The 14,864-nt window shown below is 30.4% G+C and overlaps 1 protein-coding gene across 1 annotated transcript; it reads left to right on the forward strand.

Moving 5' to 3' along the window:
- Positions 1–12,857: 12,857 nt before the first annotated feature.
- Positions 12,858–14,599, forward strand: LOC135951543 (probable cytochrome P450 6a14). Its single transcript, XM_065501212.1, has 2 exons — positions 12,858–13,993; positions 14,055–14,599. The coding sequence occupies exons 1-2, from the start codon at positions 12,919–12,921 to the stop codon at positions 14,468–14,470; spliced, it is 1,491 nt and encodes a 496-aa protein (XP_065357284.1). The 5' UTR covers positions 12,858–12,918; the 3' UTR covers positions 14,471–14,599.
- Positions 14,600–14,864: the final 265 nt, after the last annotated feature.

The raw sequence follows: 14,864 nt of genomic DNA on the forward strand, positions 1-14,864 counted from the left end.
TTTTAACTTGCGTGCCAATGTGTTTTAACTACAAATCATTTTTTCAGCTCAGTTTTATTTTTGTTTTAGTTACCTTTTTTCTCCACATTGCTGTAATTTCCGCCATCACTTTTACTAAGAATATAACAAAAACAAACTCTTTTAAACATTATGAAAAGAAATTTAAAAATTAATTTTTCAAGTCTTTTGGAGCGATGAAAGAATGAACCTTAAATAATACTGATATATGTAGATTAGGGTGGCCCTTAATAAACGAAAGTTGGATTTTGGCCATTCTCACCCCCCAATTTGGTGAACATTAGTTAAAAAATCATCCTGAAAAAATATTAGGTAAATCGGTTGGGGTTAAGACGTGCCGCAAGCCCTCTGAAGTTTTGAGATGCATTTACAAGGGGAAAAAATTCATTTTTTTCAGTTTTTGTAAAAATTTTGCCATTAAAAAATTACTTTTGTAATTCAATTTAAAAGAATCGAAATGTGTACGTAATTGTCGTTCTAATGAGACATAAAAAACAGAAATCGGTTAAAAAATTTTAAAGTTATTAAAAATTCGCCAGGCCATTAACGTGTCTCAGGCCACTAGAACAAGAAATGTTGGAACAAAATTAACATATTTTGAGAAATATTAAAATAAAAGCTCATTTTTACTTAAAATATGTCCATATTTACTTGTATATGAGTTTTTGTCTTCGTAGGATACCGTTAACCTATTCTTAGGTATGAACAAAAAAAATTAATTTTTTTAACGGCAGTTTCAAAACTCCATTTTCAAATTTTTAAAAATTTTGTTAAACAAATTTCAGAATTTTTTGATCATCTCATTGGGATTTATTAAGAGTATAATAGGGAATTAAATCGTGAAAAAATTATGAAAATATCTCTTATAGTTTTTCCGTACCTGCGATTTAAATTTTGAAATTTTCGAGAAAAACCAATTATTTGGCAATTTTTAGGCCAATGAGCTCTATTTTCTTACTCTTATGAATTTTAAGCAAAACTTAATTAGAATATTATAGTCCAGATAATTCTAAATATACTCTGAAACTTTTACTAAAATCAAAAAACGTTAACCCTTATATCGTGAAGGTCAAAGGTCAAATTTTTCAATATTTGGAATTTCTCTTGGAAAGATTTTGAAATGTTCGAAATGTTGTATATTTTTGGGCCGATTTTGATGAAATTTAACAAAAATATAACACAAAGTCTAGTATTTACAAAAGCAGCAGAAAAATTAAAATTAACCCTATATAGCACTTGGTGTTAAAATGACCCCAAACTTCTAAAACCATAAAAAATTATGATTTTAAAAGTTTGGTGTCATTTTAACCCCAAGTGCCATTAAGCGTTAATTTCCATTCTTGTGCTGTTATTATAAACCCTAGAGTTTATGTTATATTTTTGTTAAATTTCATCAAAATCGGCCCAAAAATATACAACATTTCGATCATTTCGAAATCTTTCCAAGAGAAATTCCAAATATTGAAAAATTTTACCTTTGACCTTCACGATTTAAGGGTTAACGTCTTCCGATTTTAGTAGAAGTTTCAGAGTATATTTTGAATTATCTGGACTATAATATTCTGAATAGGTTTTACTTAAAATTCATAAGAGTAAGGAAATAGAGCTCATTGGCCTAAAAATTGCCAAATAATTGGTTTTTCTCGAAAATTTCAAAATTTAAATCGCAGGTACGGAAAAACTATAAGAGATATTTTCATAATTTTTTCACGATTTAATTCCCTATTATACTCTTAATAAATCCCAATGAGATGATCAAAAAATTCTGAAATTTGTTTAACAAAATTTTTAAAAATTTGAAAATGGAGTTTTGAAACTGCCATTAAAAAAATTAAATTTTGTTGTTCATACCTAAGAATAGGTTAACGGTATCCTACGAAGACAAAAACTCATATACAAGTAAATATGGACATATTTTAAGTAAAAATGAGCTTTTATTTTAATATTTCTCAAAATATGTTAATTTTGTTCCTACATTTCATGTTCTAGTGGCCTGAGACACGTTAATGGCCTGGCGAATTTTTAATAACTTTAACATTTTTTGACCGATTTCTGTTTTTTATGTCTCATTAGAACGACAATTACGTACATATTTCGATTCTTTTAAATTAAATTACAAAAGTAATTTTTTAATGGCAAAATTTTTACAAAAACTGAAAAAAATGCATTTTTTCCCTTTGTAAATGCATCTCAAAACTTCAGAGGGCTTGCGGCATGTCTTAACCCCAACCGATTTACCTAAAATTTTTTCAGGATGATTTTTTTGCTAATGTTCACCAAACTGGAGGGTGAGAATGGCCAAAATCCAACTTTCGTTTATTAAGGGCCACCCTAATGTAGATATAACAAGTTCATTGCTGGTTTGTAGGATACCCTACACTAAATTTATAATAAATTTTTTTGGAAAAAAAAACATTAAAGTGATATACAAATATTGAAGACTGTGCCAAGTAAAATAATGCATAAGTGCAATATTTTTGAAGAACGGAGTCTTAAAGTGGCATATTTTTGAATCTAATTGTCTTGAAATATTTTTCGTAAGACCAAAAATTAACTTATTTAAATAAAAAAAATTGTTCGGCATAAAGGTGCATCAAATTGTTCCTAATATTTGCAATCCTATTAAAAATTTTAATTTTAGCTCAATAAATTGGTAATAAAATCGTTATTTATTGACAAAACTCATAGGTCGAATTCCGAAGGGGGTAGGGGCGACATATTAAAAAAATATTACATGTTTTTATATCAAAATATTCTCCGTAAAGATGTCTTACAGAAAAACATTTAATTGTTATATGTTCGTAAAGAAAGTTTTTTCTTTTAATAAAAAAAGTCACCTTTTCACTGTGGTTTCAAATCAAAATCTAGGTGGACAAAATTATTTGGCGATCTTTTTATATAGAAATGGTATCTCCGATTCCAAAAAAAAAATCTTTAAAAGATCAATATAAACTTTAAAAAACATTAATAAAAAACAAGTAAGAGTGCTATATTCGGCTGTGCCGAATCATATATACCCTTCACCAAATTATACTTCAAAATTTTAAATATTTTTAGGTAAACAAAATTTATTTTTTTTTCAAGATGTTTTTTCCATTTTTTGGAAAAAAAAATTTTACGATTGTTATTTTAAATTTTTTTTAAATTTTTTAAATTTAAATTTTTTTTTTAAATTTTAAAAAACTTTTTCTTTTGTTTTTTCAATTTTTTTTTTTTGAAAAAAAAATTCGGGTTTAAAATTATTTTTTCCGATTTTGACCCACTGTGGGTCGAACTTACTATGGTCTTATATATGTCGTTGCAAATGTCTTTGAAATATCTATCATTAGATATCCATATTGTCTATATTGATGTCTTAGTAATCCAGAGATAGGTCAAAAATAGGTAAAAAATCGAAGTTGTCTTGGTTTTTTCCTATATCTCAGCCATTTGTCGACCGGTTTTGCTGATTTTAAATAGCAAAATTCTCGATAGCATGTCTGACAGAATTATTGAAGATTTGGATCCCGAAGATATCTGGGGTCTTCAGAAAATTGATTTCAACAGACAGACGGACATCGACTCCGATATCTATAAGGATCCAGAATATATACATATACTTTATAGGGTCGGAAATGAAAAATTTAGAAATTACAAACGGAATGACAAACTTATATATACCCTTCTCACTAAGGTGAAGGGTATAATTAAAAAAAATACGTTTTCATGTCTTTCTGAAACTAAATTTTTAAAATGATCTGTATTTACTATATTTCAAGTTACAGTAGGTTCTAGATATATGAAAATCAATAATAAATAAAGAAATATTTCTAAAAATCCCATTCCGTAAAAATTAAAAAAAAGTATTTCGGCGGGTGCTGGCCTCTACAATTTTTTTACAAAGACATTCCCCAGAAGCTTCTTTAAATATTTATATATACTGGATGGGCTTCGACGGTCTTTGTTTTTTGGCAAGCTTATAACATTCCTAGAAAAAAAATTTCAGTATATTTGAGAACCAAGTTTAAAGGGCTATAACAGGAAAACGGAGAGGCCCATAAATATAAGATATACATTTTATAAAAGCCTATATCAATGTTAATCTATGTTTTGAAGTATGAATTTCTATATGGTAAAACCATTGAGATAAATCTTGTTTAGTAAAGCAGTAAAATATTAAAAAAAATAACGAAAATATGATTCAATATTTGTTGAACTTCTGGAGTTTCTGTCGAGAAAACGAAATGTCCAATTGAAAAACCCATTTGTTTTTGAGGAGAGCAGATTGTCAGCTTCGAAAAAACTTAGTTTTTCCAAATTCTGAAGATAACGATTTTCATAATTTCGTTCACCTAGATTTTCATTTGTAACCACAGTGCTTTTCGGCCAAAAATCTAGTATTTTTTTAATTTTTAAATTGAAAATTGTTTAGTTTTGGATCCATAATTGATATTGCTCTGAAATCTTTTGTGTATTATTGGTAATTTAGTTGTATAACTAACAAAAGAAATATGAGTCAATTATGTATGTTCAAAAATACGGCCAACATTTTAAAAAAAATGGTAAAATTTTTAAATTTCAATCTTCAAATGCCTGTAAGTAAGAACGTATAAGAGATAAATAGCACACGTAAGCATATTTTTTTATACGTGCTTAAAAATTTTACATATCGAAGGTACCCCACTTTGAGCCCCCATAGCGCCGCCCCTGGAGTTTTTGTAGCGTCCATTTTAATATTATAAACTCGGGTACTCCTTATTTACGGCCGCGCAAAATTGTATCCCGATCGGATAAGCCGTTTAGAAAAGACAGATTTATTTTCAGATAATTTTGACTGTGCAAAATAAAGTTAGTGCTTACTATGCACTTCTCATTATTACGTGTACCGTTCCGTAATTGTTATTGATGGTATGTTGCTGTTGTTTTTAGGTAAACGAAAAATTCATTCAAACTGGAGTAAGGGATTTTTCATGCAAAAACAAAAATTTTCACGTGAAATAAATATTTTTTCAAAAAATATATTTTTTGATAAAAATTTTATATCTAAAATTCAATTTTTTTAATCAAATTTTTATCAAAATTTTTTCAAAAATCCAATTTATACTAAAAATACAATTTTTCACCAGAAATAAAATTTTTTGTCAAAAATCATATTTTTTTTATCAAAAATCAAATTTCTTACAAAAAATCATATTTTTTATCAAAAATCAAATTTTTTATCCAAAATCGAAATTTTTATCACAAATTAAATTTTTTATCAAAAATCAAATTTTTTATCAACACCAAATTTTTTATCCAAAATCAAATTTTTTTACCAAAAAAATTTTTCACCAAAATTTAAATTTTTATTTTTTTTTTATCGAAAATCAAATTTCTTATCAAAAATCTAAATTTTTTATCCAAAATCGAAATTTTTATCACAAATTAAATTTTTTATCAAAATCAAATTTTTTACCAAAATCCAATTTTTTTTTTATCGAAAATCAAATTTCTAATCAAAAATCCAATATTTTATCCAAAATCATATTTTTTACCAAAAATTTTATTTTTACTAAAAATAAAATTTTTCACTAAAAATCCGATTTTTCACCAAAAATTAAAATTTTTTAAAATTTTTCTCAAAAATCAAATTTTTCGCGAGAAATAAAATTATTTTAATCTTTATTTTGATAAAAAATTTAATTTGTGATAAAAATTTTGATTTTTGATAAAAAATTTGATTTTTGACAAAAAAATTTGATTATTGATAAAAATTTTGATTTTTGATAAAAAATTTGATTTCTGATAAAAAATATATTTTTTGAAAAAAATTTTAATTCTGATGAAAATTTTTGTTTTTACATGAAAAATCCATTGTCTAATTTATGGACACTCACAACGTCATTAAAATTAGATGATTTTGCGTTTACAAAGTTTACTTAAGCGCTCTGTACTAAAAACAACAACAAAAGACCATCAATAACAAATACGAACGGTACACGAAATAATGAGAAGTGCATAGTAAGTACTAACTTTATTCTGCACAATCAAAATTATCTGGAAATAAATCTGTCATTTCTAAACGACTTAACTGATCGATACAAAATTTTACGTGAGCATAGTCAAGGAGAATTTGAGTTTAAGTTATTAAAATGGGACCTACAAATGGTCCAGGGCCGGCGCTATGGGGGCTAAAAATATGGTACCTTCAACATGTAAAAGTTTTAAACACGTACCATTTTTATGTTTCCCATCCGATTTGAAAGATTTTTACATTTTTGGAAAACTAGGGTTTGAAAAAAACATGCTTGCGTGTGCTATTTTCGAGTTATAGGCATATAAAAACTCTTTTTTAAAAAGAAAGAAGTAGTTGGGAAATTTTTCTTCGCCCGCCTTGTCTCCTCCGACTACTACTCTAATATTTAAATGAATTTTATGAAAACGGTAAAATAGTATTCGCTGTAAACTAAAGTTACATTTCTCCTTGCCACTAGTTATATAAAGTCTTTCCGGCCGTTGTTACTAAAACATTTATATCAATAATAAGTATCTTCCTTTAGCATACAAGCAAACAAAAAGAACTTTGAAAAGAAGACACAGTTAAGGGGTTGAAGTGTTTTATATTGTCTGCCTTAACAGTCATAACACACAGCAACAACAAATTAAAATCAAAATTTTTTTTACGATTGTTGGAAATTTGACACCTGATAATTGCTTTTTTGTCATACTCATACCAATCAACAAAATCAAGAATTTGTTTGTAAAACGCTTAACAACCATGAGTTTTATTATTTACAGAAAAAAATTGTTATTAAAATAACAAAAACAAATTATAAGAAAATAAATAATTTTGACATTACATGTGATATATTGATAAGAGCAAAGAAAATGATTTTGCAAAATAATGCTTTAATGTAAACAGAAAATAAAATTATAAGAAGCATTTTAATTGCATTTGCTACTCCAGAATTTTATTTATTTTGATGAATTAGATAAATTTGTTTAAACGACTTCTAAGTGTTTTTATATTTACAATTGTAAATTTTAGTTTTTACTTCAAAACAATTAAGTATGTCTCATCCAGATAAGTTCTTATCTATGGTGTCAATGTTCAACATGCTGTTAAATAATTGCTTATCTTACATAATTATTATCTATCTATTAAAAAAATTCCCCCATCTACTCATTTCACGAAATAAAATAAACGATATTTATCTTACGCAAGTCACTACCGACTGACAGTGAAAGTAAAAATAGCATTTAATTACTAACACGTTCCTATTGAAATCAATTTAATGATTAGTTAATAAAGTCTAATAAATTATAGGGAAATATGATTGGTATATCTTGATAACTGAGTTAATAGTCACACCACCATAACTGACCTATTACTACAAATAATGATTAAACAGTTGTTTTAGTTAAAGTATGTATAACATATTGAAAAGTGTGTGAAAATCATGACTTTTAATTTTATTTTATTGTTGTGTTGTTTAAGTTGATGACTCAAATGTAGAACAAATGCTGGGGGCACAGTGGTGTGTAGGTTATAAAAATGTTGACTGATTATTAAGAATAAGTTTTCTGCATTTTTAATGTTATATAGATATATCTATATGTATATAAAAATGAAATGGTCCATGTATGTAATGGCATCACGTGAGAACGGCTGGGGCGATTTGGCTCCCCAGCCATAGTGGGGAGGGTATAATGCGTTTGTGCAGATGTTTGTAACGCCCAAAAATATTAGTCTAACACCCATCTTAAATACATATTGTCGGGCTTGACCGACCATACTCTCTTACTTGTTTTTTATTAGATTCGAAATTTTCAGGAGATCGTTTGTAAAGAAAAAGAAAATCAAAAATTCTGGGTAAATCTCGGAACTCCAGTCAACTGTAATAAAAAACCTCCCTAAAGTATGCAGTACAAATTTAGATGTTTTATTTGCAAATAAATAAGAACAGGCAGGTGTATGTGGGTTGGAGAAACTTGAAGAACTAACATAAATACGTAAATGCTACCGGGCGAAGCCGAGGCGGCCAACTAGTTTAATATAAAAACTAATAGGATTATTAAGAAGAGATCGAAAAAAACCTTAACAAAAGTATTACTTGATTTTTTTATCAAGTTACCTTTGAAAAGTAAGTCAGTTATTATGTTCATTTGTTGTTAATCTGGGAAAAAAGTACGTAATAATATTATTAAATACTAGCTGACCGTCCCGGCTTCACTCGAGTAGCTGTTAATGAATTTTTACTTCAATTGTGAATCTAAACAATCCAGGGACCCACTCAAACACACACAATAAATATCATCGAAATAGGCCCAGCCGTTAAGGAATAATTCAGTTACTAACACACGTACAGAATAATTATATACATATATAAAGAAAAGAAAAGATTTTCAACAAAACCTAAATTGGTCCTACAAAAAGTTGGCCAAACAATTAAAGGTCTGCCGTCATACTGTTTTCTATGTTATTAAACAGTATCGGGGAACTTGTCGGTTGATAGAATACCTGGTTCAGGTATAAGGAATGTTTCCACATGATGGTTCTAAAGCCAATAAATAGAAAGCATTTTCAAAAAAGCTCCCAACACATCCGGTAGGAAAGCAGCCCGGTTAGCTCAATAATCCAACTATTTGGTACGATAAATTAAAGCAAATGCAGGTTTAAAAACATACAAGGCTCAAAAATTTCCTGACAGAAACTTAACTAAAAATTTAGAGGTCAAAGACAGAGAATTGAAGTCAAGTTTTATAAAAAAATATTTACCTGCTACACAATGGATGACGAAACGTATGTTCTGGGAAATTTTTCGCCGCTTTCGGGTCAATATTTTTATGTTGCTGATGCTCTAGGGAATGTTGTAGAAACGTTTAGGACCCAAAAGCAGATATTTTTCCCATAAAAGTTGTTGGTATGGCAAGCAATATGCAGTTGCGGCAAAAAAGCCAAACATTTGTTACAAAAGGCTCTATAAATACTGAAATTTTCATCAAGGAAAGTTTACAAAAATGGATGCTTCCATTCATAAGACTTCTTAATGTGTCCACTTATTTTTGACCTGATTTGGTATCCTATCACTATGGTAAGCAAGGTCTTGAGTGGTACAAGAACAATAATGTGGTATTTGTACCAAGAGAGGCAAATCCCCTAAACTGCCTGGAGGTAAGGCCAGTGGCGAGATATTGGGATCTTGTTAAAAGAGAATTAAAGAGCAAAAAAAAGGTGACCAAAGATAAGGACTAATTGTTCGAACAAAGCGACAGAAAGCTCAATAAAAACCTTAATTGAAGGGATTCCCGAAAATGTTAATAAATTCATCACTATTGATTAGACCTATAAAAATAATATGTTTTGTAAATTGTAATAATAATTTCAATCAAATAAAAAACAAATCAAAACTGTATTAATGCAGTGTTTAAAAAGCTACGATAACTAACAAATTTTTAACTGTTGCTACAACTACTGCTTCAAAAAAGTGTATGTAGCGGTAGCAGTAGCATTTGTCTTGTTTCGTTTTCTTGTTGTTTTTTAAAACTACTGCTACCTTCAAAATATAAAACTCTTAACAGAGCAGTAGTAATAAAACATGATTTGTAAATGAAGTAGTAGCATAAAAATACAAATCATTGCTATTGCTCTATATCGAGTTTTAATTTTTATTATTTAGAAATAAGGTAGCAGTTAAGTAGCAGTTGATGCAGCAGTTAAGGTAGCAATAAAAGTAGTCAAAAAAGAAAATCTTCAGTCATAACACCAAAATTGACAGAATTAAACACTGTGTGTTGTTTTTGTTTTGAGAGTGTTTAAAAGAATTATTCGTTTTTATTCGTCTCAGTTGTTCGTGTTGCTAACAGAAAGATGGTGTTGTCTGTGTGTATAACAAAAAAGCCGAACTTTTGTTTACAACACGACCAACTTACACAAATATACTTTTTTGGCTGAAGATTTTTATTTTTGACTTATTTTATTGCTACCTCAACTGCTACTTAGCTGCTACTTCAACTACTACTTAACTGCTACTTCTTCTACTACCTCAACTGCTACTTCTATTACTCCTAATTTTAAAAGTAGCAGAATTAATAAAAAAACTAATGAATCTGCTACATCAAAACTTTTTCTTTTTTAAGGTAGCAATAGAAAATAAATTACTCTGCTACTTTTAAATTTTTCTTTTATTGGTACTACTACAACTACTGCTACCAAAATGTGTAGGTAGCAGTAGTAGTAGTAATTGATTGACTCCGAGTTTTTATTAATTTTTTAACTAGACTACTTGTGTTTTTTCGTTGCTACTGCTACTTGTAGTCTAGTTTTTTAAACACTGTATTAATGTATATTAAGATTTTTCCGATGTCACTCCTTATAATATTTTGAATGTAATGTACCCTTGGCCATAGTATTTAAGTTTGAAATACCTTCCATTTAAAATAATTTTGCCTGTGCACTGAACATAGTATTCGAGATACATATGTATAAAAATTTTTCCATCGAGTTGGTCGGTCAGCCATTATTGATAGATTTTGCTGGATTTCAAAACCAAAACTATCATGAATATATGAGTGAATTCAAAAATTTTGGAGAATGTTTGAAACTGAATTCAGATCCCTTCAGCAAATTATACTTTAAAATACAAATTTTAAATTAAAAACAAAATTAATTTATTAATGGAAAAAATTTAATTATTTTTTTTTATTTAAAAAAAAGTGGTTATGAAGATTTGTCTTTCCCATTTTATAGTCCAGACTACTATTTGCTTTGAACAGAGTATCCGAAATTGGCTTTATTCGTTACTGACCTCAAAAGATGACCAGTTCTTTTGACGCGGTAGATATATGTTGCTAGAAAGATTGGAAAAGTCCAATACTTGAATAATTTTATATTGTACAAATGTTTTAAAATAAAATAAATTTTAAAAAATGCCTCATTTTTAAGTTATACACCCAATATTTGTTTTAATGTTATAGAAAAATATAGCGTTTTCTCTTTTACGGCAATTTTGTCCTCAACAATCTTGCGCGAGTAACGATCTTGTCGCGATTACAGTCTGTGGTTTAACTCTCCAGTGTGGGTTTTTGGCACATTCTCAAAAGGGGTCGCTATTTTATACACTCTTTTGGGCGATAGTGTAATAAGTTGCTGTGGGCTCTAATAGACATAAGTGTAATCTTAGGAGAGTCTTTTTCTTGGGATCAACACGTGGTTGCTGATGTCGATTTTGCTAATATACTACCACAAGCCGTTCGGATAAAAACAAGGAGGGTGACTCCTTTACTCCTTTACAGCTCAAGGGTTCGGTTAGAGCCTTGGTAGTAGGAAATCACATATAAATGTGTCAGGGGTGAAGATAGCAAGGAACTTTCCGGCTGTTTCCTGTATGGGTAACCTTATAGGAAACGGACCTATAGGTTCGCAAAACTCAAAGGCACCTGGCCATAATAAAGTGGCGAGAACTGCTGGCAAGTATTTGGTTTGAGACCAATTATGGTAAATTGTGGTGGGAGGCAATTAGGAAGCCTAGTTATAGGATTATACTCAACAAAGCTCAAAGGTGTGAATGTCTGGGTGCCATTGGCAGCTCCCGGATGCCTTGGATATAATCTTAAGCCTACTATCCATTGAGAATAACATTGAGAGAGTGGCGACAAGGAACTTATTTAGGCTATTAGAGTCCTCGTTTCACACTCGAAGGTCACACTAGAATATTGTTTGAAACAGGTCTTATCGTTCAGGACATTATTCCCTCATTATTCCAAACCTTTAACTTCGGTGTCTCACCCCAAATAGATTGGATCCGATCAAGTGTTCGAAGGCGGTGCAGTTTTCACTGATAGATTCAAGATGGACTCTGATGCAGGGGCCGGGGTTTATATGGTTGTCAACTATCATACAAACTCGAGACGAGAGCAGCGTCTTACAGGCAGAGATCTTCGCGATGTGGAAAACTACAGAGTTTATGAAACTCATCAGGGTCTGGAGGGACAATTTATGTAGACACTCGGGTGGCACTTAAAGCTTTGAAATGTCATTTAATACATTCTAGATTAGTGAAAGTATTCAAGAGAGCTCCTGAAGAGTTATTGGTACACTACCAAATCAGATTGTGTTTGTTACCAAGGCACTGTAACATAGAGGGAAATGAGGTAGCAGACCATGGTGCTAGGGTACGAAGAGTAAGACTTCCTATTTGTCACTACTACAGGCTAATATTTGAAAGATTCAGTGACTCCGCCAACTAATCCTGGAATTGTAGGACTGATTGTCAGGTACCCAAGGCCTTTTGGTCAAAACTGTAGGCAACAACAATACTTATTGGGTTGGATAGGTGCACTCTCAGACTCATAGATTTACATGGCTAGCTAATAGAATTCTAGATGAATTTGGGAGTGCTGCTGGCTGTAAATTGAGTAACAAACAATGTCATTGGAATAGGATAGCTATTTAAAGGATATTCTATAGTGAATTCAAAGCTGTAACTAATTCTTGTACGCAATAAACCGGTATAGGAGTTGTGAGTTAGTCCATATAATGAGTTTTTTTTCATGTGAGTATATTTGTAGGCTTGTTAAGATAAGGCAATTCGACAGTTACTTGAAACTCTTAGTCATATTATAGACACTTAATCATCTAATGTTACAACATATTAAGTTTATCAATTTAATAAGAATATGTTTCATAATAGATAATGATACCACTGTTCTTTAACATACAGACTGCATTATTACAACGTCACTGTATATTCGTTATCAAATAATATGCCTAGAAAAGCTCAAAGATAAGCAAGTGACTTGCTCTTCAAAGCAGCTAGAATATTATCACATAAAACTGTAGGGAAATTATATTTTAAGTAATAGTTCTTAAGAGTTGGAACAAACGACTACAAGTAGTGAAACGCAAATAATATAAAAAATATTAAAATAAAATAAAATAAAATGAACTATTGGCTTATAATATTATGGACTGTATTCTCAGCCCTGTTTGCATTTTTCAAATATAAATACACCTACTGGGAGAACAGAGGTGTTAAACAATTGGATACCAATCCAATATGGGGCAATATACCCAAACTAACCACCATGCATCACAGCCAATTGCTGCAAGAATTATATGAAACATTTAAGGGCAAGGCCAAATTAGCGGGCACCTATATTTACACCAAACCCATAGCAGTGATTTTGGATTTGGACTTGGTAAAGACAGTGTTGATAAAGGATTTTAACAAATTTGTAGATCGTTTTGAGTTCCACAATCCCAAGGATATTTTGGCCCAACATTTGTTCAGTGCGGATGGTGAGATATGGCGGGGTCTGAGAACTAAATTGACACCCACTTTTACTTCGGGTAAAATGAAATACATGTTCCCCACTATGGTGCAAGTGGCCCAGGAATTTGCCAACTGTTTTGAAAAGGAACTGAGCAGCTCAGCCACTCATACAGTGGAAATGCATGATATGAATGCTAGATTTACCACCGATGTTATAGGCACTTGTGTGTTTGGTGTACAGTGCAATAGTTTAAAGGATTCCAATGTAGAGTTTCGTCAAGTGGGCAGACGGATATTTGGTCGTAATGATTTCTCTATTAGATATCGTCTTTTCATCTTATTTTATGGCAAGATCTTACAGATGTTGGGTCTTAAACGTTTCCCACTCGATATGGAAAATTTCTTTGTGCGCATAGTAAGAGACACGGTTTTGGAAAGGGAGAAACTCAACATAAAGCGTAATGATTTTATAGATCTTTTGATTGATTTGAAAAATCAAAAAGACGCAAATGGCAAATCTTTATTGTCTTTGGACCTAATAGCTGCTCAATTGTTTGTATTCTTTGCGGCTGGTTTTGAGACCTCCTCCAGCAACATGAGTTATGGTTTATATGAAATGGCCAAAAATCCTGATAAACAGGAGAAATTACGCAATGAGATAGTGGAAACTTTGAAGAAACACAACAATGAATTAACCTATGAGGCCATGATGGAAATGTCATACTTGGATCAGGTGATATCGGGTAAGTTATTGTTTTTAATTTACAAAAAAAGCAATTGATTTATGTATATTTTTCTCCCCAGAAACTTTACGCCTTTATCCTGCTTTAGCGTTTTTACAACGCATTTGCATGCAGGACTACAAAGTACCCGATACAGATGTGGTTTTGGAAAAGGGCACTTGGGTATATATACCCGCCAAGGCCATTCATTATGATCCTGATATCTATGAAAATCCTTTAGAGTTTCAACCAGAACGTTTCCATCCCTCTGAAGTGCAGTTGCGTCATCCCCAATCATTTTTAGGTTTCGGTGATGGTCCCCGCAATTGTATTGGTTTGCGTTTTGGTCGCATGCAAGTTAAAATAGGTTTGATTACACTTTTGTCCAAATTCCGATTTTCTTTATCGGAAAAGACCCCCAATAAGTTGGAAATTTCCAAACATAGTTTTGTTATGATACCCGCCAAGGGTGTCTGGCTAAAGGCAGAGAAGCTGTGAAGACTAGTTTGAGTGCCATAAAAGTTATAAAATAGTTAAGATAAGTTAGAGATAATGATGTTATTGTTATGCTAATGTTTTTTAAAATATAATTATGTATAAGTAATAAAGATTTGAAAGACTTAATTATGTGATACGAAGTTTAAATAGCGCGTAGCATGTTGTAATATTTAGTGTTGTCAAGTGGATCTGGTGAAAGTTAAAATTAAATAGATCAAAATAATATTTAATTCAGTTAATTTAACTTAGCCTTATTCAGTTTATTATATGGGAAATTATTTAATGGCCCAAGATGTGACATTATGTCTTTCCTAATTATTGTGGATGCTGTGAATTAATTGGCTAGCGTTTGATCACTAAACTTGATATGGTAAATGAGGCCTAGGTTCAATTC

This window comes from Calliphora vicina, chromosome 2, assembly GCF_958450345.1.
Source record: "Calliphora vicina chromosome 2, idCalVici1.1, whole genome shotgun sequence".
Classification (NCBI taxonomy): Eukaryota; Metazoa; Arthropoda; class Insecta; order Diptera; family Calliphoridae; genus Calliphora; species Calliphora vicina.

Coding starts and splice junctions, on each gene's coding strand:
- LOC135951543 (XM_065501212.1), top strand. CDS start 12,919: ATGAACTATTGGCTTATAATATTATGGACTGTATTCTCAGCCCTGTTT. Junction 13,994..14,054: donor CTTGGATCAGGTGATATCGG/GTAAGTTATTGT, acceptor TTTTCTCCCCAG/AAACTTTACGCCTTTATCCT.